This window comes from Canis aureus, chromosome 5 (assembly GCF_053574225.1).
Source record: "Canis aureus isolate CA01 chromosome 5, VMU_Caureus_v.1.0, whole genome shotgun sequence".
Classification (NCBI taxonomy): Eukaryota; Metazoa; Chordata; class Mammalia; order Carnivora; family Canidae; genus Canis; species Canis aureus.
Window position 1 is genome coordinate 86,227,683 of NC_135615.1, and position 25,963 is coordinate 86,253,645.

A 25,963-nucleotide genomic window follows, 5' to 3' on the forward strand; every position below is an offset into this window, starting at 1 on the left:
ACTTTAAAAAAATATGTATTTACTGATGCTGCCGCTTCATGTGACAAGAGGTCTGAAATAACTCCCGGAAATACACACAAGCCAAAAGGACACAGCAAAAATAAGTAGGAGGAAGGGGAAGAAAAGACGTTTAATACATGTTGTCTACTTTCTCCCCTTCTCCATCCAAATGCAGTGCCGTGTGGGAAAACTAAACAATTTATAAAAATAATCAATCTGTGTGCCCGATCCTGTCAGCAGCTCCTCCCCACAAGGCTGGAGAAGGCTGCCCTGCCCCACAGACCCTCTTGCTCTGGCCAACGGGAGCCACAGCAGACAGAGGGAGACGGAGACAGAGACAGAGAGGGAGGAGGAGAGACAGAGGAGAGGTACAGAGACAGAGAAAGGCCTCTTGACGGACACTGCTGGGTGAAGGGTGGGACTGCCGACCCAGAGCGCCACCCCACAGACTCAGGAAGCACACACAGGCCCCTGTGCCACCGGGGACACGACTAAGGCAAGAAGTCACAAAGGTGACAGCACGTCTTTTTCTCGACAGGGGCAATTTATCCGATCCACTGGGGGCTCTGAGTTAGCTCCTCTGTGACTCTGAGCGTCAGAGAGTGCCCCCGGGTAGATTTACCTCAAGAATCACTCAGTGTCGGCCCCGTCTCTAGACTGCTCAGACAAACTCATAATGGCAGGGAGAAGATTTGTGGAGCAACAAGCATAAATCTTGGTTATAACTATAAACCATAAAAGAAAGGAGAGCTGGGAGGGAAGAAGGCAGGGCGGCGAACACATCCTCCTGCAAAGCACCACTTCATCTTCCTGCGGCTTCTCCTAGCACAGAAGTGGGATTAACTACAAGATCGTATTTTTCAAACCCAAATTGGTCTGCATAGTTTGAGAATGCGCGAAAATATTTCAACTGAAATTTTCCTGGAAAACATCGGGCACCTAGCTGCCCTCCGTACATCAGGCCATCCAGGGCTTCTCAAGCCAGGGGCTCGGGGGAGGTTTACGGAGTTTGCCACAGGGAATACCCATCCTTTAGGTCGTGCTTTAAAAAAAAGCGACAACAAAAAACGCTTTTAAATGAAAAGTCTTTCAAATAAGATAACAGTTGATTTTAAGCAAAAGAAAAACCTTTGACCATCCCTCGGCCCAAGTAAGAGCTTCCTTTACACCCTCCTCAGCAATGACTAAGGGCGCCTGAAGAACTCGGAGACCATCTCCAGGAGACCGGGAGCAACCTCAGCCTCTCCTTCTGGAAGAATGATGCGGGTGACAGGATTACAGACCGAATTCGCCCAATCTCTGTGCAACTCCGCAAGAGCACACGGGTGCTCGGCTCCTCGGTCCTGGTTCTCTAAGTCGGGACGCTTGCCTGCTCGGCTGTCCGGCAGTCAGGGCCTCTGACTGCAGGAACTGTAACAAATAGCAAGTATTACTATGAAAGCCAGTAACCCAAAGGATAAACAAAGCTCAGTAACTATTTCAAATTCCATTTCCCTAATTATTACTCCTCTGAGTTTCGATTCATCTAATAATTATTTGTAAAAGGATACCTCACAACTGAAGAAAACCACCTCTTCACTGGCCTGAAAGAGGAAAGAACTTAAAGGGCCCCACCTAGTCTAATTCAATAAACCTCCTCTAGAACAGGAAGGACGAAGTAGGGAGAGACAGTAATTTCAAAATCAGTAAGTGGCCTAGAGATTTGGGCCAGAGCCCAAATGAGGCTTTTCTCAAGTTCATCCAGCTCCCAGGACTCTCATCGGCTTCCTCCCCGCCATGACCTGCAGGACTCTCTGGCACCCTCCCCACAAGGGGTGTCAGTGTTCAAAGAGTAGCATTTTCATCACTGAAGGATTTCCACCATTGATGAGAGTGGGGAAGGAGGAAAGCCAACCACCTTCCCCATCCGAACGGCACCAGGCCACAGGCCTGCTCCCAAGACAGAGGCGTCATCAGAGGGGTGTCCCGCCAGCCCCGCCCGATAGCTGTCTACCCAGATTTCAGTCCCAAGTTTCTCACCAGCAGTCGTGGTGTTCCCCACCCCACCCCTGTCATGTGCTGCTAACAATCGTTTACCAAAATTTGCACAGGATTCGCTTTTTAAAAATAAGTAGAGCAGATTTAGGGTTATCCCTATAATGTCACCCCCACTCACCTGTATCCAGAGAGATGTCCCTGAGTGGGAATTACAGCTCACTTGAATAAACCTAAGTCAGCACAGGAATCAACCATGACAGAGTCTTACAATAATAATGCTTAATGCTTTAGATTTGTCATGTTTATTTATCTTTCCTGAAAACAAAAAAGACAATTTTCTGAAATTTTTAAATGGGCTAGTTTCATGAATACCCCTGTGCTTGTGAATGCACCTTCATGAATACAGTATTAAAATGAATTTAGGGCCACCTGGCTGCCTCAGTCCACAGAGCATGTGACCACTGATCTCGGGGTTGTGAGTTTGAGCCCCACGTCCAGTACACAGATTACTTAAAAATAAAATATTTTTTAAAAATTCATTTTATTTCTCTACCAATTGCTTTGAAGTTCAGGAAATTTATGTATTATATGTTCTATATATGCACATAGACATACCACATATGCACATGACTCTACACAAAGAAATGGGTTGAGCACATGAATGACAATCTCCTTCAGAGATTTCTGGTGGGGACAAAGCATGAGAGGCACCTGTCCCCAATGAGCCCGCCAGCAAGAACAACTGAAGTACTCCAGCCATAAAAGATAGAAATACAGGGTGAGTGCCAGGAATCCACTGGAGAGGGCTCTAGGAGACAGCCAACTAGCTATAGGTATTCTTAAAGAGCTCGCAGGCTAACTCCCTGAATTCATCAAGATATTAATGGCCTTTTGATTCCCAGCCTTTGTTAACTGACTTAAAAACCAAAGAGAAAATCTTCAGTGTTCCAGGCATAATGTGGATGAGCTCCCCAAGAAGAACTGGGATCAGATCCATGATGCAGGACCCCCTAGGCAAGGTTCTGTGAGCCTCAGGGAGAAGTCAGAGGCCACAGGATACTTCTGTAGTTAGACAGCAAAGCTGACATATGGCCTGGCTCTGTGAGTGCAGAGCATCCTTATTTTTAAAATAGTTCAGCCTACTACAAATGATTAACCCTAGGGAAGATGATAAAGTAGAAATGACCATCATATTTTATAAAAATAAATTCACTGTAGTTTGGGAGTATTGGGATGGATACAGGGGAAAGATAAAAACCGAAACAGAACAAAAAAACTACACCTGTAAGTCAGAGGAAGAAAGAATGGCCGAAGACTCATTCATTAGGAAGAACTTGGTTTCAAAGAGCAAAAAGTCAAAATGCTAGTTTAACCCAAATCCATAAGCATTGAATAAAGTGGGCGGCCTGCAGTATTGCTGCATATGGAGGAACCTGTGTTGAAACCAGTGAGCAACGTGCAAATGAAACCTTATTTATTGCTCACTTCAAATAACCTAAACTCAGATGACTAAAAGGACTCTCAGATGGTTACTTAACCGTGGTTTCTGAATCCCAGCAAGACAGAGCCCGAGTTATCATGCAAACTACCGCCTACCCACTCTTTTTTTAAGATTATTTATTTATTTATTTATTTGAGAGAAGAGAAAAAGAGCACAAGCAGTGGGGAAGGGCAGAGGGAGAGGGAGAAGCAGACTCCCTGCTGAGCAAGGAGCCCAATATGAGGCTCGAGCCCGGGACCCTGAGATCATGACCCAAGCCGAAGGCAGATGCTTAACCAACAGAGCCACTCTGGCACACCCCCACCCCACCCCCATCCACCCATTTAAAGACCCACCGGCCAAGTGGGGCTTGATCCTGGGTGAGTGGTGCAGGGACTTGACCCAGGGCCCAAGCACATGCCTACACAGGGGATGAGGGGCACCTGGGTGGCTCAGACGGTTGAGTGTCTGCCTTTGGCTCAGGTCCTTGGATCTCAGGGTCCTTGGATTGAGCCCCACATTGAGCTCCTTGCTCAGTGGGGAGTCTGCTGTCTGCCTGTCCCTCTCCCTGTGCCCCTCCCACCACTCATGCTCTCTTTCTCACTCTCTGTCTCAAATAAATAAATAAAATCTTTTTTTAAAAAAGAAAACTCAGGTCTGAGAGAATTTACAAGTTTTCAACAAGTATGGGGAGGGGGTGGAGGTCAATACTCCGGAGGACTGTCAAAACTCCTTGAGGCTAACCTCAGGGAAGAAAGTATAAAGAAGGAAAAAGCAATTGGCCATTTTAACTTTGGCACAGTTTTATCATCAATAATAAAGGAATTTCAACTGGGAGTTTACAGAACTTATCAAGACCGGTCTGTTCAACAATCTCCAGCCCTGAGGGCATTACAACATTATAGAGCAACTATCTCACTAATATGGCCAAGGTTGCCCAGGTGGTTTTTTTCATGGCGGGGAGGAGACTGAAGGGTGAGAGAAGGTAACATGCAGTCACTACATGGGTGGAACCAGAAAGGGGGTGGCTAAAAACACCAACGTATTGTTTCGAGACTTCAAGACGATACTCCTCAACAACAAAATCACAAGACTGTTCTTCTGGTCTGGAGAGCAGAAATGAAAATCAGGCCCTCCTTCTCTGACAGATAAAGCAAAAAACTAATGCTAACCCCCGAACATCACCGTCCATGTCATCGGCATTGTACTGGCTATTCCATGGAGCCTCTTCTGTCATAACTCACCTTTCCAATAAAGGGAAAAATTACTCCAAAGTGATCATCTAGTTAAGGAGACCAAGAATAAGGTTATATGCCTTCAGTATCCTATGCTTAGCCCTTTTAGTGTAGACAGCAGGCAGCTTCCACGACAGAATTTGGCAGGGGCGATCCCGGTGGCTCAGCGGTTTAGCTCCGCCTTCCACCCAAGGTGTGATCCTGGGGTCCCGGGATCAAGTCCTGCATCAGGCTTCCTGCATGGAGCCTGCTTCTCCCTCTGCCTGTGTCTCTGCTCACAACAACGCCCCCCCCCCCCCCGCCTCAAATCTGTGTGTCTCATGAATAAATAAATAAAACCTTAAAAAAAATTTTTTTTGTGGAAAATACGCTCTCAGTTAAAAACAAGAGTGAAAGACACTTAACAGGATGTCCCCCCAACACTTGAAAATCCTATTCCTCAGGACCCGGCTTCAAGTTTCAGAAAAAAAAATCCCTAAGTATACCCCAGGCAGATCTCATCCTTCTCTGAATAATGAGGGCTCTTATACTCCCAGCCAGGCAATTCTGCACCAAATTATATGCGATTTTGTACTGTTTGCTAAAATTATATATGGTCTTGTGCTGTCTGCTAATTGTTTCATGTGTACAAATGCCTTTTCTTCCCCCAATAAAATGCATAAATTACTTACGAAGAAGGCTTAATTTTATTCTTCAATTGTCTGTTCTCCCTGAGCATGCAAGAGCCCACAAATGTGCATGCCTAAGAAAGTTCCCCTAGGGAAGGTGGACTCGGATAGAGGACTGTGGACTTTCTCTGGGGGACGGATACCACCCCATCCCTTTGCCAGCATCCTGTGACTCTCATCCAACCTACTGCCAGCTCAAAGTCCTGTGCTCCCACCTGCCATGAGTCCTCACAAGTCCAGAAGGGGCCCCGCTGCCTGGCACCCTCCCACCACCACTCTTGAGAGGCAGAAGTAGCTCACACAAGACCATACAGCTCGGCTGGTGCCCTCATTTAATCAGGCTGCTGTGAATGGTTGGCCAAAAGCAATAAGAGCATGACTGAGAGACTGTGGGAGTTTAATATAAAAAAATTAATAAAAAAAAAGAAGGGAAGGAGAAAGGGTCCACCTTTTAATAGGGCCCTAATTACCCAACTCATAGGATCAGCCCAAATGAGATGGGAGTTTATTTCGGGGTTTTTTTTTTAATTATTGTTTTTTTTTATATATATATAAATTGCTGCTATGTGTTTTCTTTCCTCTGAGCAATTATGTAGCAAGTACGTAAAGAGGGGAAAAATATTAATTAAATATAAGGTAATTGTAGAGTTGGCCTGGAGAGAATGAGTCTGAACTCTGGACGATCACAGGCTACTAGGGTTTGAAGACTGCTCAGGGCCTCCCAGAAAAGAAAGAAATGAACATACAACCAAACAACAAGCAGATGCGGAGTACAGCAGGAAAAGAACAGCATCCAGAAATGTGAGCAGAGCAAAGGGGCTGGCTGCAGGGCTCCAAACATCCAGAATTCAGCAAGGCTGCCGTTGCCTATGGGTCATTGCTAGAAAGAACCCCCAAGAGTTTACCCAATCATGCTGCAAAAGGAGGACCGGCCAGCTCTGCCGGTGATCAATAGTTAAGTCAGTAGATAAAAATGTAAAAGGAGACCATGGAGGGAAAGGGCAGAGAACTACAGCATTCAGTTTGGACTTGAGTCCAAAACCAACCACAATTCCAGCCTGCGGGGCACTAGCAGACCCCAGGGGCACATTCCAGCTCCCTAGCTAAGGCCCTGGCAAAGCAAAGCCTTTCTGAAGCCTCTGGCTCTCCTACCACCCTGACCTCCAGGACAAACCCAGGTAATACCAAGAGAAAAACGAAGCCACTGTGGGGCGTGGTGGGAAGGGAGCCGGACTTAGTAACACATGGTAACAGCGGGTGTCACGGAAGACAACAGCGCTTCCCAACAGGGCTTGCATCACCCTGGTCTTTCTACAGCTCAGCCAAGTCCAACTCACCTTCATCTTGGGAAGCCCGGGTACAGGCTAGAATTCAGGCCTGTTTATGCCAGCTAAGGACCTCACATCACCTCCTCCCACTACTGCCAGAGAACCAGGCCTGGGAAACCAAAGCTGGGCGGTGCATCCCGAAGCTGGCTATCACCATTCAAACAAAGACAAAGTTCTAAAAGCTGGCCCTTCATAAATTTATCTGATGGGTGCAGAGCAAGTCTTACTACCCAACGAACAGGATTTGCAGCAGTCCCTGAAATGCAAGCTAGGATGAAAATAGGGGGCACTGGCAGGGACAGGGGCTCAAACCACCAAAGCAAAAGCAACTCGTGAAGAAAGTTACCCTCAGTACTCAGGAGGCTGCCTCCCTGTCAATACTATAAGTAGATAATGTTGGTAGTGAGCATCACAAATTACTGGCCAGGCCAAAAAGAACTCCCTGCCTTACCTGCCCCTCAAAGGCCACCTGACAGTGCTCTCACCCTGAAGGGTAGGATTGACTTGATTAGACAATCAAGTAGCAACTTGGTCCCAACTCCACCTCCAAAGGGTTCAGGCACCCCACTGATTAATACCGATCAGCAATAAACAAAGTGGCGCATCACACCCTGGGCTAGATGCTTTCTGTTCAGAAAAGACCAGGCTTTACTAAGGAGGGAGCCCACTAACTCCAGCAGGCCAGAAAAGAAGTCAGAAGTCAAAGGTCACTAAGTTAGTCTCCACACAGCAACTACTTTTGAAGAGAGACTAATGATGCAAAACTATAGGATCCTTGGGTTTCTCCACACTCACACAGTATTTTAGCGATTAGAAAATGACACTATATATCTTGAGTACTTACCAGAGGCTCTCGAGGCACCACATTTTCGCTTCCTGGAGTAGAGCTTGGCTGCACAGAAAAACAGAAACAAAAATAAGATCACAGTGCCACCCAATGGACATCAAAAAAACAAAGATACTCGTTTCTGAAGCCTCACAACATCTATTCCTCCTGGTGGTGAGAGCACCAGCTTCTCAGACTGCGGAGCGTGCCACGGTGGGCTGCCTGTAAGAAGGAGCCCGCCCGTGGGGTCTGAACTTGCCAGTGAATGTGAAGAGACTGCTGCTGGGTTCACTGCCACAGCACCTCCAGAAGGCTAGGTTTGGCTTAGGAGGGCCCAAGATCAGCAGCCAAGCAGCAAGGGCCGGGGTCCATCACAAGATCCACGGAATGGCAAAATCCAGAGGAAAGGCTGCAAGAGAGAAAAACTTCCCTTTTGCATCATCTTCCCACCAAACTGATGGGAGAAAAGCAGAGCCGAAGTGGAGAACCGGATCCAGCCACAAGGGGGCCCCAGGTGCCCACTCTCAGGATTTTCTCCAGGCATCTACTAGGAGCCAGGAAGCAAAGAAACTGGCCACTGGTTCCTACTTATCACCTGTCGCTGAGGACATGGAATCCCAGCAGTAAAGCAGCTTGAATCTGCTGTGTAAATAAGCCAGCGATGGGCCCACGGACCAAGCAGGCAGGGAGCATGCTGCCCGCTCGCCTGGCTCCAGTCTGTTACCCTCTCCTCTCTCTGCATCTTACATTTGCCTTCAACCCTTGGCTGATGGCCTCCGGGGGGCTCAGTGGCTGAGCGTCTGCCTTCGGCTAAGGTTGTAACCCCGGGGTCCTGGGATCGAGTCCCACGTCGGGCTCCCCGCACAGAGCCTGCTTCTCCCTCTGCCTGGGTCTCTGCCTCCTCTCTCTCCGTGTCTCCCATGAAGAGATAAAATTAAAACAAAACAAAACAAAAAACCCTTTGGCTGATGATCTGACCACTTAGAGAAAAGGGAGAGACTGAGACAGACTAGGAGGAAACTCACAAATCTCCAAAAGAATAAAACAAGCAGTTTGAGAGAATTAGGATTAGTTTATTGTTACTGATGTCCAAGCCAATCTCCAATCATCTACAGATAATATCCAGACAAGTGCAGCTAATCTGTGGGTCTCGAGAGCCAGCCTCCAGCCTCCATATTCCTCCCAGCTCGTTCAGATGGCAAGTGTCAGGCCTCCTGGTGGGGGAGGGGGAGGCAAAGAAGGTGGGAGAGGAAAGAGTCCAGGCCACAGAGAGGCCCCAAAGATCTCCCCACACCCCGTTGCCTTACGGCTGGCACACAGCGCAGTGGCCAGGCCTCTGCTGGGAGCACTCTATCTCCCCATTCAAAGACCCAGGACGAGGTCAGCCCACAGGAAACCAAGTGGAAAGTCTTAGGGAATCTGAGCTTGCATTCCCAGCCTCCCCCCCTCCCCCCGCCCTGTCCTGCTTGCTCCCTCCCCAGGCTCCCTGCAGCAGCAGCAGCAGCAGCAGCAGCAGCAGCGACAACCTCTCCCATTCAGATCTCTGACCCAGTCCCCTCGGGGTTCTACATCCAGCCACCTTCTGGCCTCCTCTGGACTCAAGTTCCTCCACAGATTCATCATCCTCTTCCTCGCCACACCTGTCCTCTTCCAATGTTCCCTGTCTGAGAGAATGGCACAGCCTTCCACCAAAACATACAAACCAGAGTCCAAAAGATCATTCTGGATAGCTCTTTCTCCCCCACTCACCAGAGCTAACACACGATCAATCCTGCCAACACTCCTTCCTAAATACCCATGGAATCGTCCGCCCACTTCTCTCCACCTCCACTGCCATTGCCATCACTTGGGTCAAAGTTTCCAAAATCTCCTGCCTGGACCACTGCCAAAGCCTCTGCATGGGTCCCTCCACATCCATGCCGGGCTCTCTTCTAACTCACTTCCCACACCGCAAACAGACTATCACTTCAAAATGGCAATAATCAGATCTCGCCTCACCCACCCGGTAAACAACCCCAAAAGCTCTAATACAGAAAACCCTCTCGGTGTGGCTGCGAGGCCTCGTGTCCACTGACCGCAACCCAGGTCTCTGTGAACCACACTGCCCATCTCCACCCCCAGGACGCACAGGCCTCTGCACAGGCTGTCCCTGCCCCGCCACCCCCCCCCCCCCAGTTTGACTCGTCCTTCATTTCAGCTTCGTCACCTCGTTGGGGAAGCACTTCTTCTCTGACATCCACGACAGGGTGAACCCTCTCAATTACATCCTAACACCAGCCACCTCTTTCAAGGACTGAGCAGAACTGCACCTTTACTTGTGTCTGTGTCCCTCACTGGACTGCGAACTCCACAGGGGCAGAAACTGTGCTGCTGGGATCCCTGGGTGGCGCAGCGGTTTGGCGCCTGCCTTTGGCCCAGGGCGCGATCCTGGAGACCCGGGATCGAATCCCATATCGGGCTCCCTGCATGGAGCCTGCTTCTCCCTCTGCCTATGTCTCTGCCTCTCTCTCTCTCTGTGTGTGACTATCATGAATAAATAAATAAAATCTTTAAAAAAAAAAAAAAAAAAGAAACTGTGCTGCTTACTGTGTCCCTGGGGCTCATGCAGGCACACACTAGGCTTCCAAGGTATTTGCTTAATGAATGAAAGGAAAAAAAACAAAAAAACAAAACAAAAAACAATGGTTCTTACTCAACTGAATGGATGACAGACCCAACGTCATTATCTTCCTGAGGGCTCTACTTGGCAAATAACGAAATGCTAACATTTATTTAGTTCTTATTTAATTCTACAATGTCTGGAAATCATTGCTGATGAGAAACTGAGGCAAAGGAGGTTAAATAATGTGCCCATGATGACTCAGTCAGTAACTGGGACTAAAGGGATTTGAAACATTCTACTTAAAATCATCGAGTTTTGTCCAGACCGCATTTCATGAAGCTACACTCTTAATGCAACCCCCCAAATAATAATGTGGGTTATTTGACTTAAATCTAACCCAAACAGCTTTAATATTTAGGCAGCCTTCTTCTTGTTTAAATACAACTAATCACTAGGAATCATTATCACCAAGGAACTTCCTTTAAAATTAGTTCATCTCTTGAAGAGCTAGCATTTGGTGGAGGGCAAACAGTATTATGGTACTAACAATGCACCCTTTCATCATATACCCTTTTGTACCTTTTTAAACTGTGAGCTACAGAAGTGAACTCTGCTTGAAAAATAAATAAAATATTAAAATTTTTTAAAAGATGGGATGCCAGGGTGGCTCAGTGGTTGAGCATCTGCCTTTGGCTCAGATCATGACCCTGGGGTCCCGGGATCGAGTCCCCCACTGGGCTCCCCGCAGGGAGCCTGCTTCTCCCTCTGCCTGTGTCTCTGCCTCTCTCTGTGTGTGTGTGTCTCTCATGAATAAATAAATAAAATCTTTAAAATAAAATAAAATTTTTAAAAAGAAAGCTTCCCTCTCATTCCAACACTCCCCTCTTCCTAAGAGGACCCACCACTGATGCTGGTTCCTTATAGATTCTTCCAGGGATATTCAAAGTGTTTAAGAACCAAAACGGGGGCAGCCCGGGTGGCTCAGCAGTTTAGCGCCGCCTCCAGCCCAGAGCCTGATCCTGGAGACCCAGGATAGAGTCCCACGTCGGGCTCCCTGCATGGAGCCTGTTTCTCCCTCTGCCTGTGTCTCTGCCTCTCTCTCCCGCTCTGTGTCTCTCATGAATAAATAAATAAAATATTTAAAAAAAAAAAAAACGAAACGTGTGTGCATACCCCCATCAAGGAATGTGAATAGCGACACTCTCCAAATTCCTCAAGTCTTGACTTCCAGAGCCTTCATCAGCACACCAAAGCCAGGACTCCAGGCCCAAGTGTCAGGGCTACTAAAAAGAATAAGATTTCCCCATACCCTATTCAAACTCACAGAGCTACTAAGGTCTGTTAGACGGTATCAGTGAGCTCACAGAAGCCCTCACACCAATCTAGCAATTGCCTAAGCTGATTACATTTTTGATGATTCTCCAGCTCGTTTTGGAATACCTGCAGTCTAAAATGGACCATCCCCCATTTTTCATCTTAGTATTTTTAGAAAATAGTTTCTTGATGACCAAAACAGCCGTAATCTTAACTACTCTCCACACTGATTTCCTTGGTAATACCACCCAAAAGTCTTCATTGGATAACTAGTTTATTACCTATCTATCCCCACTGATTTTAAGCTCCTTAAAGGCAGGCACTTTACCATCTTACTGAAGGCCAATCTTCAGCACTTAAAATATCACTGGTACCCAATAAATATGATCTTAAGCTTCTTTTAACCAAAAAAGTTAAAACAAAGGAATCATGTCATATATAAACACACAAAGGAAGCAAGCAGAGAACCACAGCAGGACACGTGTTCACCCTTGGGACACTTCATCCACAACTTAACACAAACCTGGCCTACTCCCAGTGTTTTGGTCCAATGGTTCTCAACGCCAGGCCAGAATCACCTTGACACACACACACATCCCAGAGGAACATTTGAAAATGTGTGGAAGTGTTTCTGCTGTCACAATGACCAGGGAATCTCACTGGCACTTAGAAGGCAGGAGCCTGGGAGGCTCTATGTCCAGCACTGCATGCAATGAAGAACTGTCCCATCCAAACACCAACAGGACCCCTTGGGAGAATCCTGACCATTCTGCTTCCTTATGATGAGGAGGGGCACAGACTCCCATCTTTAACATGCAGCTCTAGGTGTCGCTTCAAAGAAGGGCAAAGGTCTAAGCAGCCACCTGCTTGTCAGAAGTTCAGTCCTCCCAGCACTTTCAGGCCTGTCGGTCTCACCAGCCCAGCTTTAATGACAGCCCAACAGTTCTCAAACACCTACCCCTGCATCGACCCCCTTTAAGTGGTCAAATCTATTTTCTGGCTTGAGACAAATCTCTACAAATTATATTCCACCTTGATCTTGGAAATTTTGACAGAGTGGTCTTGACTTTAATAATAATAATAGATAATAGTAAGGCTTAGAAATCACCAGCTGAGGCCCACTGCAAAGGTGTAAGAAACAGGCCCTAAGGCAATGCATCGTCAGGATCCTTAGGGGCAAGAATATAGAGAGCAGAAAAGAAGGGCAAGAATGTAAGACAGAAAAAAAAAAAAAAAAAAAGAATGTAAGACAGAGGGAAAAAAAAAAGACCCCAGTGACAGAGAGAAATGCTCCCAGTTTGACAGGCACAAATGTGCTCTCACTCCTGCCACCCAGGCTCTGACGTCCCTCAGCCAAAAGGTGCATCCCAGTGCTGACCCTGAGACGTGGCCAAGACCTGCTGCACACGTACCCCAGGCCCGAGGACCTGGCAGACCATCCAGGTCTAAGAGTGACCATCCCACACCTGCCACATGGCTGTGTAACTCTGGGTATGTCCTATGCCAGTCTGGCCTAGAGATCTTCGCAGAAAAGAACAAGGTTCAACTCAACAATTATTTTTTGAGAGGTCCTGGCACAGAGGCAAGTGCATGAAGTTTGGCAACAGTAACTGAGTGACTGTGGGTATACTGCTCAACCTCTCCGAACCTCCATCTCCCCATCCATGGGAGTAACGGGAATAATACCATCACCCCACACTCAGGGTGAGATAAGATGACAGAAGTTATATCCTAGCACTCCTCTGCTCAAAATCAACCAAGAGACTTCTGCTCTGTCTGTGATAGAGTAATTGGGACCAGATTTAACCTCCCACTGTGAACAATTAAAAACTAAACAAAATACATGACACCACTGTTTGTAGACATTGGACAACAGTGATTCCCGACAGAACAAAAACAAATGATATGAGCCCTAAGATCACTCTGCCTTTCTGCTGGGAGGCATGTTTCAGACCAAGAAGGGGGAGGTGGGGGTCCCAGCAGGGCATGGCAGGTGTCTTACTGAGCTGAGGAAACAGAGACTAGGGTTCAGGGAGGCTAAGGCAGCTAAAAGTTGCAGGACAGAGTTCCAGAGGAGAGGGCTACAAAGAACGAGAGCTCCAAAAATACACAGAGGTTCCCTTACATCTTTGCTGCATATTAAAAGTGTACGCTCACAGAGTGAAACTCTACAAGGCTGAGAAATCGCAATGAAGAAGCCATGAGATGAATGGCTCCCAGGGTCCTCGCAGGCCTTAAGAGCCGCAAGCACCAGAGTGGGTGTCCTCACTGCTTAGTCAGGGCACTCAACTCAGTAGAGACCTGAAGGGCCATGTCCTGGTAGGGGAAGGGCAGATTATCCCTAGGGTAAAGGCCACCCTAGATCCACCCTAATAAAGTTTAAAAACGGGACTGGACATTATCAAAATGAGCCAAAAGCAACTTAACTACCCACCAGAACAAATCTCAAAACTCTTCAAACTAAGGCCTCAAAATCCAGATCCTCAACCATGTAAAATTCATAGTATCCAGCACCCAATCAATAATCTCAACAGATGTCAGGAGGCAGAGAAGTGTGATTCATAGTAATAAGAAAAATTAGAAGAAATAATTTGCACACAAGAGAACATTAAGACAGGTGTTATAACTTTATTGAAGAACTTAATGCAATTTAAAAAAACATACTGAATCATTATGTTGTGTGCCTGAAACTGATAATGTTATGTCAATTATCCCTCAATAAAAAGAAAATTCAAAGGAAAACAGGATCATATAAGGGAAGAAATATATTGCATAAAAAGAAAGCAGAACTTCTAGAGAAGAAAATATAATATCTGAAATAAAAAATTCACTCAATGGGAGTGCCAGCAGACTAGATACTGCAGAAGAAAAGGTAAGTGCATCTGAAGACACAGCAATAAAAACTGACCAAAATGAAGGACAAAGAAAAAAGAAAAAGAATGAAAAATATCTGAAGAAATAATGGTCAAAAATTTCCTAAGTTTGATGAAAACTATAAACTCCCAAATCCAAGAAACTCAGCAAACCCTAAGCAAAGCATTCTAAGGCATTACACAAATTGTTAAACCCATAAAAAGGAGGAAATCTTACAAGCAGCCAGAAAAAAAGAGAACCTTTACCTACAAATATTAATCAAGACTAAGAATGACTTCAGACTCCTGATCAGAAGATATGCAAACCAAATAAAAAATACAATAGTATTGTATCTTTAAAATACCTGTGGAGGAGAAAACCTGTCAACCTAAATTCTATGTCCAGTGAAAATATCTTTCAAAAATAAATTCAAAATAAAATATGCTTGCTTCAGCAGCACATACACTAAAATTGAAACAACACAGAGAAGATTAGCATGGTCCCTGAGCAAAGAAGACATGCAAATTTGTGAAGCATTCCATGATTTTTGTAAGGTATAGAATTGTTGCATAACTGTGCACCTGAAACTAATACAACACTGTATGTTAACTACACTGGAGTTAAAATTTAAATCTTAATAACATTTTAAAAATAGGGCAGACTGGGTGGCTCAGCAGTTTAGCACCACCTTCAGCCCAGGGTGTGATCCTGGAGACCCGGGATCGAGTCCCACATCGGGCTCCCTGCATGGAGCCTGCTTCTCCCTCTGCTTGTGTCTCTGCCTCTCTGTGTGTGTCTCTCATGAATAAATAAATAAAATCTTAAAAAATATAATAATAAATTAATTAATTAAATTAAAAAAAAAAGAAACTGTTCAGGGGGAAAAAAAAGCCAAAAGAATTTGTCAACAGTATATCTGTACCACAAGAAATGTTAAAAGAAATTCTGTAACCAGAAGAAAAATAATACCAGATGAAAACTAGATCTACACAAAAGAATGCCAGAAATGGTAAATATGCTGGTAAGATATGTTAAATATACATTTATTTCTTTAAAAAGATATAATTTAAAGTGTACCGCAGGGTTGTACATAGGTACAAGTAAAACCTATGACAATAATGACATAATGGATGAGAGAAGCAACAGAAGTATACTGTTCTAAGGTTCTTACACTCCATGTGAATTGGTATATCACTTGAAAGCAGGCTCTGGCAACATTAACATATCATAAAAACTCACAGCAATTACTGACAAACAAAAAACAGAAGCTAAGCCAATAGTAGAGATCAAATGAAACACTTAAAACACAATTCAATCCAAGAGCAGACAAGATAGTAGGAATCAAAGAAGAGATGAAAAGAATTTCAAGATGGTAGGCTTAAATTAAACCCAACCATATTTATGTTTACTTCAGTGTAAATGAAACACTCCAACTAGAAGGCAGAGATCGTCAAACTATGTTGGCGGGGGGGTGACGGGGGGTGGTGGGAGCTAAGATCTAGCTGCATGCTGTCTAGGAGAAAACCATGTTTAACAAAAATAAACATAGGTAAAAGGCCAAAGGATGGAAGATGACACCCCATGCAAACAATAGTCATAAGGAAGGTGCAATACATATATTAATCTCTGACAACTCAAAATAGCAGATACTACCAAATATAAACAGGGACATTTCAAAAATGAAGGAATCAATCAAGAAGACCTAATAATCCTGAATAAGTATGCATACAATAACGGATTTTCAAAATACATAAAGTAAATCAGAATTAAAAAGCTATAAACAAATCCACAATTACAGTTGGAGACTTTAATAATCTTTCCTTAATCAAAAAAGTCAGTAAGGATACAAAAAACTTAACTATCAACTAACTCAGCCTAAGTGACATTAATAGAACACTCCACCAACAACCACAGAATATTCATTATTTTCAAGTTCACAAGGAAAATTCACCAAGACAGACCATAAAACAAATCTCAAATTTAAAGGATTTGAAGCCACATACAGGATGTTCTCTGACCATGAGATTAAACTAGAAATCAAGGGGCACCTCAGTGGCTCAGTGGTTGAGCTTCTGCCTTTGGCTCAGGTCATAATCCCTGGGTCCTGGGATCGAGTCCCACACCGGGCTGCCTACAGGGAGCCTGCTTCTTCTTCTGCCATGTCTCTGCCTCTCTCTCTCTCTGTCTCTCATGAATAAATAAAATATTAAAAACAATAAAAATAAAAATAAATAGGGTCGCCTGGTGGTTAAGTGGCTGCCTTCAGCTCAGGTCATGATTCCAGGGTCCTAGGATCAAGCTCCATATCAGGCCTGCTCAGTGGGAAGTCTGCTTCCCCCTCCCCCTCCACCCCTCCCACTGCATGTGCTTTCTCTCTCTCTCTCTCAAATAAATAAGATATTTAAAAAAATAAAAATAAGTAAACTAGAAATCGATAATAGAAAAAAAAGTGGAGGGCAGCCCCAGTGGCTCAGCGGTTTAGCGCCACCTTTGGCCCGGGGGTGTGTGATCCTGCGGACCAGGGATCAAGTCCCACATCAGGCTCCCTGCATGGAGCCTGCTTCTCCCTCTGCCTGTGTCTCTGCCCCTCTCTCTGTGTCTCTCCTGAGTAAATAAATAAAATCTTTTAAAAAAAAAAGGAAAAATCTCAAATGTTTGGAAATTAGATTTGTAAATTATGGGTGAAAGAAGAAATCACAGAGAAATAAAACATTCTGAACTGAACAAAAATGAAAACAACATAATTTAAGTTTGTGGAATGCAACTAACACTGTGCTGGAAAGGAAATAACATTTTAAGTGCCATACTAACTTTAGAAAATATGCTAGAGAAATAAGAGCAAATGAAACTCAAAATAGAAGGAAAGAAATAAATGAAAAAAACTACAATCAATGAAATAAAAGCCAGCTTTTCTTTTTTTAAGGATTTTATTTTTATTTACCCGATCCCAGGACTCCAGGATCACGCCCTGGGCTGAAGGCAAACCCCTGAGCCACCCAGGCAACCCAAAGCTAGTTTTTTGAGGAGTATTAAAATTGGTAGCCTCCAGCTAAACCAATCAGTAAAAAAAAAAGAGGAGACACTAACTGGCAGTATTTTGAATGAAAAAGGGAAAATCACTGCATATCTATAGATACTTAAAAGGTAATATTATAAAAAACCTTAAAGCAACAAATTTGACAACTGAAATGATGACAAATTCCCTGACACAGGGGCACCTGGGTGGCTCAGTGGTTGAGCATCTGCCTTCAGCTCAGGGTGTGATCCTGGGATAGCGTCCCCTCGTCAAGCTCCCTGCGAGGAGCCTGCTTCTCCCTCTGCCTGTGTCTCTGCCTCTCCCTCTCTCATGAATAAATAAATAAAATCTTTTAAAAAATTAAAAGAAAAATTCCTTGACATGCAACATACCAAAATGCCCAAAGAACAGAACAGTTTAACAGCCTTATCTATCTTAAAAATGCATATCAAATAATTTTCTAACATAATTTAGAATATTTAATTTAAAAAAAGAAATTAGGGATCTCTGGGTGGCGCAGCGGTTTGGCGCCTGCCTTTGGCCCAGGGCGCCATCCTGGAGACCCGGGATCGAATCCCACATCGGGCTCCCGGTGCATGGAGCCTGCTTCTCCCTCTGCCTGTGTGTGTCTCTGCCTCTCTCTCTCTCACTGTGTGCCTATCATAAATTAAAAAAAAAAAAAAATTATTTAAAAAAAAGAAATTAAGGGGGACGCCTCAGTGGCACAGTGGTTGAGTGCCTTTGGCTCAGGGCATGATCCTGAAGTCCTGGGATCGAGTCCCACTCAGGCCCCGTGGGGAGCCTGCTTCTCCCTCTGTCTCTGTCTCTCTGTGTGTCTCTCATGAATAAATAAATAAAATCTTTTTTAAAAAATCGGGGCAGCCCACGTGGCTCAGCGGTTTAGCGCTGCCTTCGGCCCAGGGCCTCATCCTGGAGACCCGGGATCGAGTCCCGCATCAGGCTCCTTGCATGGGGCCTGCTTCTCCCTCTGTGTATCTGCCTCTCTGCCTCTCTCTCTCTCTCTCTCTCTCTGTCTCTAATAAATAAAAAATCTTAAAAAAAATAAAATAAAAAATATCAAGTCTTCAAAAATAAATATATAATATAAAAATAAAAAAGAAATTAAGTATGTAACGAAAATTTAAAAAGAAAATTCTAGGGATCCCTGGGTGGCGCAGAGGTTTAGCGCCTGCCTTTGGCCCAGGGCGCGATCCTGGAGACTCGGGATCGAATCCCATGTCGGGCTCCCAGTGCATGGAGCCTGCTTCTCCCTCTGCCTATGTCTCTGCCTCTCTCTCTCTCTCTTTGTGTGACTATCATAAATAAATAAAAATTTTTTAAAAATTAAAAAAAAATTCTAAACCCAGGTGGCTTCATTGGTGAATTATTCTCCCCCACCCCCATTGGTGAGTTCTAATAAACATTTAAGGAGAAAGTAATGCCAATCTTATACAAACTATTTCAAAAAATAGAAAAAATGGTAAAATTTCCCAACTCATTCTATGAGGCCAATGTTACCTTGATACCAAAACTATACAAAAATTTCACAGAAACACACACAAGAAAACTACAACTCAATATCTTTCTTAAGCATAAATGAAGAAAGCCTTAACAGAATACTAACCAAATCCAGCAAAATATAATGTGGATAATACATCATAACCAAGTAGAATTTACCTAACAAATAGAAAATTGATTTAACATTTGAAAAATCAATCAACGTGAATCATCATATTAATAAAGAAAACAAGAGGATCAACAGAAGCAAAAAGAGCACTTGACAACAGTCAAAACACACAATTTTTTTTCAAAAACACTCAACAAATTAAAAATAAAAGTTGAAAAAAATTGAATCTCCTCCACTTGATAAAGTGCACCTTCAAAAAAACTTACAGCTAATATCATATTTAAATGTGAAGACTGAATGAATTTTCTCCTAAGATCAAGAATTCAAGACTATCTGTTCTCGAGCAGCCCCTCGTGGCTCAGCGGTTTAGCGCCGCCTTTGGCCAGGGCCTGATCCTGGGTCCCAGGATCGAGTCCCACGTCAGGCTCCCTGCATGGGCAGGCTTCTCCCTCTGCCTATGTCTCTGCCTCTTTCTCTCTCTCTCTCTGTGTCTCTTATGAATAAATAAATAAAATCTTTAAAAAATATATATCTATTCTCAATATTCCTATTAACACTGTATGAGAAGTCCTAGCATACAAATTGGAAATATGTAAAGCTGTCTTCATTTGCAGATGACACGATTATGTACAGAGAAATCACACAATCTACAAAAAAGCTATTCGAATTATAAGTGAGTGCAGTAAGATTACAAATACAAGGCCAACATACAAACTCAATTTTATTTATTTATTTTTTATCATGATAAGCGCACTCTTTAATCCCCATCACCTGCTTCACTCTTCCCCCCCCACCAACCTCCCCTCTGGTAACCATCAGTTTGTTCTCTACAGTTAAGAGTCTGTTTCTTGGTTTGTCTCTCTCATTTTTTTTTCCTTTGCTCATCTGTGTCTTAAATTCCACATGAGTGAAATCATATGGTATTTGTCTTCCTCTGATTTCAGTTAGCATTATACTCTCTAGCTCTACCTATGTTTTTGCAAATGGCAAGATTTCATTCTTTTTATGGCTGAATATTCCATTATATATTCATTTATATATGTATGTGTATGTATCTTACATCTATCGATGGACATTTGGGCTATTTCCATAGTATGACTACTGTAAACAATGATACAATTTTATTTCTATATACTAGCATTCAACAATTAAAAACGAAAATTTGCATGACTTCCATAATCAGTGTACCAAATTATGAAATATTTAGAGTAAAATTTAACAATATATGTACATGACCTATAGACTTAAAACTACAAAACACTACTGAGAAAAATCAAAGACAACTAAATGAAACACATGCCATGTTAATGAATTAGAAAATCAATATTGACAAAGTGTCAATTCTCCCCCAAATTGATCTATAGATTCCACACAATCCCAATAAAAATCCCAACAAGCTTTCTTAAAGAATTGATTCTAAAATTTGTAAGGAAATGAAACGGACCAAAGCTAAAACAATTTTGGAAAACAATAAAATCAAAATATATTACACTACCTGATATTAAGATTTTAAGATTTACTATAAAGCTACAGCAATAAAGACAGTATTTCATGTGCAATAGGATAGACATAGAAATAAATGAAACAAAATAGAGCTCAGAAACTGACCTATGTATATATAATTTTTTAATTTTAAAAAATATTTTGTTTATTTAGAGAGAAAGAATGAGAGAGAGAGAGAGAGAGAGAGAGAGCGTGCACGCAAGCACAGGCAGGGTGAGGGGCAGAGAGAGAAGCAGACTCCTTGCTGAGCAGGGAGCCCAATGTGGGCCTCGGTCCGGGACTCCAGGATCACAGCCTGAGCCAAAGGCAGATGTCTAACCAACTGAGCTACCCAGGCACTCCCAATTTTTCAATTTTTGACAAAAGTGGCAAGACAATTCAATGGAGAAAGTGTAATCTGTTCAACAGATCATACTGAAATAAGTCATATCCATAAGGGGGAATAAAATGAACCCCAGCCTCTACCAGTAAGCATATGAAAAGATCCTAATGTTAATAGTCATCACAAAAATCCAAATCAAAGCCACAAGGAAATACCACTACATACTCACTAGAATGGCTAAAATTAAAAAGACACAATACCAAGTGTGGGTGTGGATGTAGGACAAATGGAATGCTCATATACTGCTGGTGAGAATAAAAACTAGTACAACTTTGCAAAAACACTTAGGTAGTTTATTATAAGACTAAACATATACTTATCATGTGACCCAACAATTCCACTCATAAGTATTTACAAAAAGAAAAAAAAGAAAGAAAACCTATCTCTTCACAATACATGAGTATTTATAGTAATCCCAAACTAGAACCAATCACGTGGGGGAACAGACTCGAAGGTGACTTTCAGGATCCCCAGCTCCTAGTATTCATGCCCGGAGTGGTCCCATTGGCATGGGTGGGCCCTGTGACTCGCTTCTAGCCAACAGGGCATGGATGGCAAAGGTGGCAGGAAGCATGTAATTAACATGTGTGTGGTTACACTACGTAAGACTCCCCTACTGGTTTTGAGGAAGCCAAGTGACCATGTCAGGAAGACCCCTGTGCCAAAAAACTAAGGGTGGCCCCTGGCTGACTGCCAGTAACAAAGTGAAGTACTCAGTCTGCAGGCCATAAGGAACTAAATGCTGCCAACAGCCATATGTGCTAGGAAGCAGATCCTTCCCCAGTCAAGATCCACATGAGATCACAGCCCCAGCAAACACCTTGATGTCTTGCCTTGTGAGGCTCAGCTAAACTGTCCTGACTCACGAAAACTGAAACAAAGAATGTGTGCTTTTTTTGGTAATCTGTATAAATCTATTGTAATACTGTTATGCAGTAAGAGATGATTAATAGAATCCAAATGTCTATAAACTGGTGAACAGATGAACCAATTGTGACATACCTATACAAGAGAATATTACACACGAATAAAAAGTAATGAATTACTGACACAACAATGTAAGTTAATGTAAGTTCCTCAAACGTTACTCTGAGCAAAAGAATTGAGACACAAGGGGCACCTGGGGGGCTCAAGGGTTGAGCATCTGCCTTCTGCTCAGGTCCTGATCTCAGGATTGTGGGCTCCAGTCCCGCATCGGGCTCCCCGCAGGGAGCCTGCTTCTCCCTCTGCCTGTGTGTCTGCCTCTTTCTGTTTGTCTCTCATGAATAATAAATAAAATCTTAAAAAAAAAAGAGAGACACAAAAGAATGCATACATTATGAATTCATTCAAAAGGACTAAAATCACTGCAGAACGTAATCAATAGTGATAGCAGTTCACATTTCCTGAGGCCAAAGGCCAGTACTTACTGGGACACAGCATAAGGGAACATGTAGGAATACCAGTATTGTTTTGATCTTGATTGTGGTAGTGGCTATACAGGTATATACATTTGTCAAAACTCATTAAATTGACCACAACACACCTACTAGAATTCCACAGTAAAAGTTTTGGCCATAAGGACTCTGTCACTCAACAAGCTATTAAATTAATTTATGGATTATGAATAATGGATATAGTCAGACTAGGGGCAACCTTTAAGGGGGTTGGACAGTGACAGGAAGGACACCAGGGAGGCTTCTGAGGTCCTTGTAATGTTTGATTTCATAATGTAAGTACTGGTTACATATGTATGTTCACACTGAAAATTCACCAAGCTAGATACAGGGCTTATGTGTTTTCTATGTATATGTTAAACTTCAGTAAAAAAAAAAGAAAAAAAAGAAAAGAAATAGAAATTTAAAGACTAGGGAATCATTCTAGATTAAAGCGTACTAAGAGAAAAATCAATACAATCCCTATTTCTTGATTGGATTTGGAGTTTTCTTAATAGGGAGAATCTGAATGTGGACTGTATTATTAAATATTTTATCTATATTAAATTTCTTGTGTGATAATGGTATTATGGTTACATTAGACAATAATCTCACTCTTATGACAAGGTGAAGTATTCTAGGATGGAATACCATGATGTCTGTAACTCACTCTCAAATCCTTAAAAAAAATACATGTAAAGAGACAGAAATAAAGCAAACTCAGCAAAATGTAAACACTGTATCTCAAAGTTCTTATGGGAGTTTTACAAGAGTTCCCTCTGTTACTCCTTCAACATTTCTACAGGTTGGAAATTTTTCAAAATAAAAAAAAAAGTTGAGGGGGAAAATACCTCATTTGAACTACTATTACTCAAGAGTTTGGCAGACTTCCAAACCTGTGCATAGATTCTTCAAGAAGGAAACTAACACTCACTGAGCACTTGGTGTGCAGCAGATGTTCTTTACATTCATGATTTCAGTCAACCCTCAGAACAATGCTTCAGGGTAATCATTATTTTACAAAGGGTCAGAGAGGTGGAGTGGCAAGTGAGTGCTGGAGTTCAAAGTCTGTCGGGACACAAGGCCGTGCTCTTCTACTCCTTACTGTCTCCACTGGGTTCTTCTCCCTTCCCTGCTTCTGTGTTTTCTCAATCCCAAATGTAGTCTATCCAGGGAATCTCAACGGACCTGAAATCTATATTCTGTAATACGTTCCATATTCAACAACCACTAAACAATTAGACTGAATCATGCTTCTGCTCTTCTGGTGGAGAAGTGCAGAAACAGGATAACAGCTCCCACTCCTATGGGCCATACCACGAACAGACTAGAAGGGCCTCTCCTAAGAGATCAACCATGCAAACTAGAGTAACATGGGGGAAACAGAACAAGGATGAGAAGCAATAAATATGATTTCTAAGTCCAAGAGAATGTCTTGAAAAAAGACCAAAAAGATCAGCATTATGAAAAAAGCAAGTGTGTCGCCATCTAAGAGTCACAAAGGACAGCTAGGATAAACACCAGCATTTGGGGTATTCCTTTAAATTGGAAAGAAATTGCTCCAGAACAAAGAAAAGAACAGCTTTAGTGGGCTGGTAGTCAACATGTGAAAAATCATATCCTAAAACATTATAATAAGGCTTGAGAAAGATTTCTCTCATTGGCGAGTGAAAATCCAGAGTTTAATGAATGCAATAATAACATCACAGCATGACAAGCACTATTCCAAAATAAGTTAATTTGGGGACATCTGGGTGGCCCAGTTGCTTAAGTGTCTTGACTCTTGGTTTTGGCTCAAGTCATGATCTCTGGTCTGGGGATGAAGCCCCCGGCTGGCTCCACACTCAGCAGAGAAGTCTGCTTGAGACCCTCTCTCTCTCCTCTTCCCTCTGCCCCTGCCCTGCTTGCACACACAGGTGCGCACATTGTCTCTTTCAAATAAATCTTTAAAAAGTTTAAATAAGTTAAAATATTTACTCCTCAGAGAAACCCTCTAAGACAGGCACCAGAATTATTCCTAGTGTGCAGATGGAGAAACTAAAGCCAAAGAAAGCTGTAAGCAGTGAGGCTAGGATCCTAAGCCGGCAGGATGGCGCCGGGGCCCATGCCGCTGTTCTCCACAGCCTCTCAAAGGAAGAAAGGGTTGACGTCACCCTGTGTCTTTCAGAACGAGAGACCGAGGCCACAAGGCCGACCGACAGAGACCTTCTGTGAAATAAACACTGACTCGTCCCGAAGGTACAATGTGTTCTTTCTTGCAAACCAGGTTTACAGGAATTTGCAAGTAATCCTTTCCAGTCCACTCTGCTTTGACTGCAGAACCAGGGAAGCCGAGCGGATCAGGATCTGACAGTGAAACGGCAAGCGAGTCCTGCGGGAGCTGGTTCCTGGTCAGTGTGCACCTGCGGCTTAGTGCTAGACACGGACAGGATCCGGCATGGAGGGATCTAATTCCCCGCAGACGGCCAGCGTCCTGGGGCAACCCCAGTTCCAGCAGCTCTGGACAGGAGGGCAAAGGACAGGCAGAGCCGACAAGCAAACAGGTGCGGGCCAAAGCCCCGCAAAGGGCCTGGGAGCCGCTGCACACCTACCGGGGGGACAATCTCCTGAACCAAGGGGCCCTCGTGCACTAGGACGGCTGCAGGTGGCGGGCTGTTGGGGGCCTTCCCCGCGCTGGCGACCTAAGGCCCTGGAGGAGTCGGGGCTGACGGCCGCGGTCCGAGCGGTGGGCGATCCTAGCACGCGGCGGTCGTCAGAGCCGGGTTTCCTGGGGCCCCGCGGCGCGAGGCCGGAGGGGGCCCGGCCGCCTCGGGATCCCAGACCGCCCGGGGCTCCCGCCGCTCCGACCCACACGTCGTCTCCGAGTCGCTCGCTGTAGCAGAAGCTGGTCTGGGGGCAGGCGCTGTCCGTGCCGGGCCTGCGGCAGCCCCACCGCCAGGGACGCGGAGCGAGCGGCTTCAGGCGATGAAGGAGGGAGCTGGCGAGGGAGGGGCGGGGTCGGGTCGGGGTCCCGCGTCGGGGAGGGGGCGGGGTCAGGGTCGGGTCGGCGTCCGGGTCCGGCGTCGGGGTCGGGGCGGGGTCAGGGTCGGGTCGGCGTCGGGGTCCGGCGTCGGGGTCGGGGTCGGGTCGGGGTCGAGTCGGGGTCGGGTCGGCGTCGGGGTCGGGTCGGCGTCAGGGGCGGGGTCGGGGTCGCGATCGGGGTCGGGTCGGGTCGGGGTCGCGGTCCGGCCTCCGGCTCCCCCGCCCGCGGATCCCGTCTCGGAGGCCCCGCACCGCGACCTGCTGGGGCCCGGCTGCGGCAGGAGCCCCGGGCCCGCGAGGCGTGGGGCCGACCCCGCGGCCGACGGGCGGGAGCGGGCGGCTCTGCAGGCGGCGGCTCCCCCGCGCCCCCCACCCCGCGCCCGAGGCCCACGGCCCCTCGCGGCCGCCCCCGGGCAGGAGCCCCGCCGCCGCGGCCGCCTGCGCCCCGAGGGTCCCGCCGCCTCCCGGCCGAGCGCAGGCGGCACCGACCCGCGCGGGGCCGCCGGGGGCGGGGCCGGGGGCCTGAGGTCGCGGCCGCCGGGCGGGGAGGCTCGGGGCGCCGCGGCAGCCGCGGCGGGGCAGCCCTCTCCCCTCACCTGGCTCGGCGGCTCTGCCTGTTCCGAGGACGCCATCTTCCTGAGGCCTGGCTAATCCATCGCCGCTGGGCGAGCGCCTCCCAGGAGCCCCCACGCGCTCGCCCGCGCAGACCAGAGCAG

The 25,963-nt window shown here is 45.2% G+C and overlaps 1 protein-coding gene and 1 non-coding gene across 3 annotated transcripts in view; one reads left to right on the forward strand and one right to left on the reverse strand.

Annotated features, from left to right (window-relative positions):
* Positions 1-25,963, reverse strand: part of PEX14 (peroxisomal biogenesis factor 14) — a 138,318-nt gene extending 112,355 nt beyond the window's left edge. Inside the window, exons 1-2 of one of the 2 annotated variants that reach the window (XM_077899675.1) lie at positions 25,844-25,963; positions 7,533-7,580 (exon numbers count right to left, since the gene is read on the reverse strand). In XM_077899675.1, coding sequence (XP_077755801.1) covers positions 7,533-7,580; positions 25,844-25,879 — 84 coding nt within the window. In that variant the 5' untranslated portion in view covers positions 25,880-25,963. The remainder of the gene's footprint in view (positions 1-7,532; positions 7,581-25,843) is intronic. The other variant, XM_077899676.1, reaches the window with a different exon arrangement.
* LOC144315064 (U6 spliceosomal RNA) lies at positions 14,729-14,831 on the forward strand. The gene has a single exon (XR_013380866.1). It is a non-coding gene; the product is annotated as a U6 spliceosomal RNA (small nuclear RNA).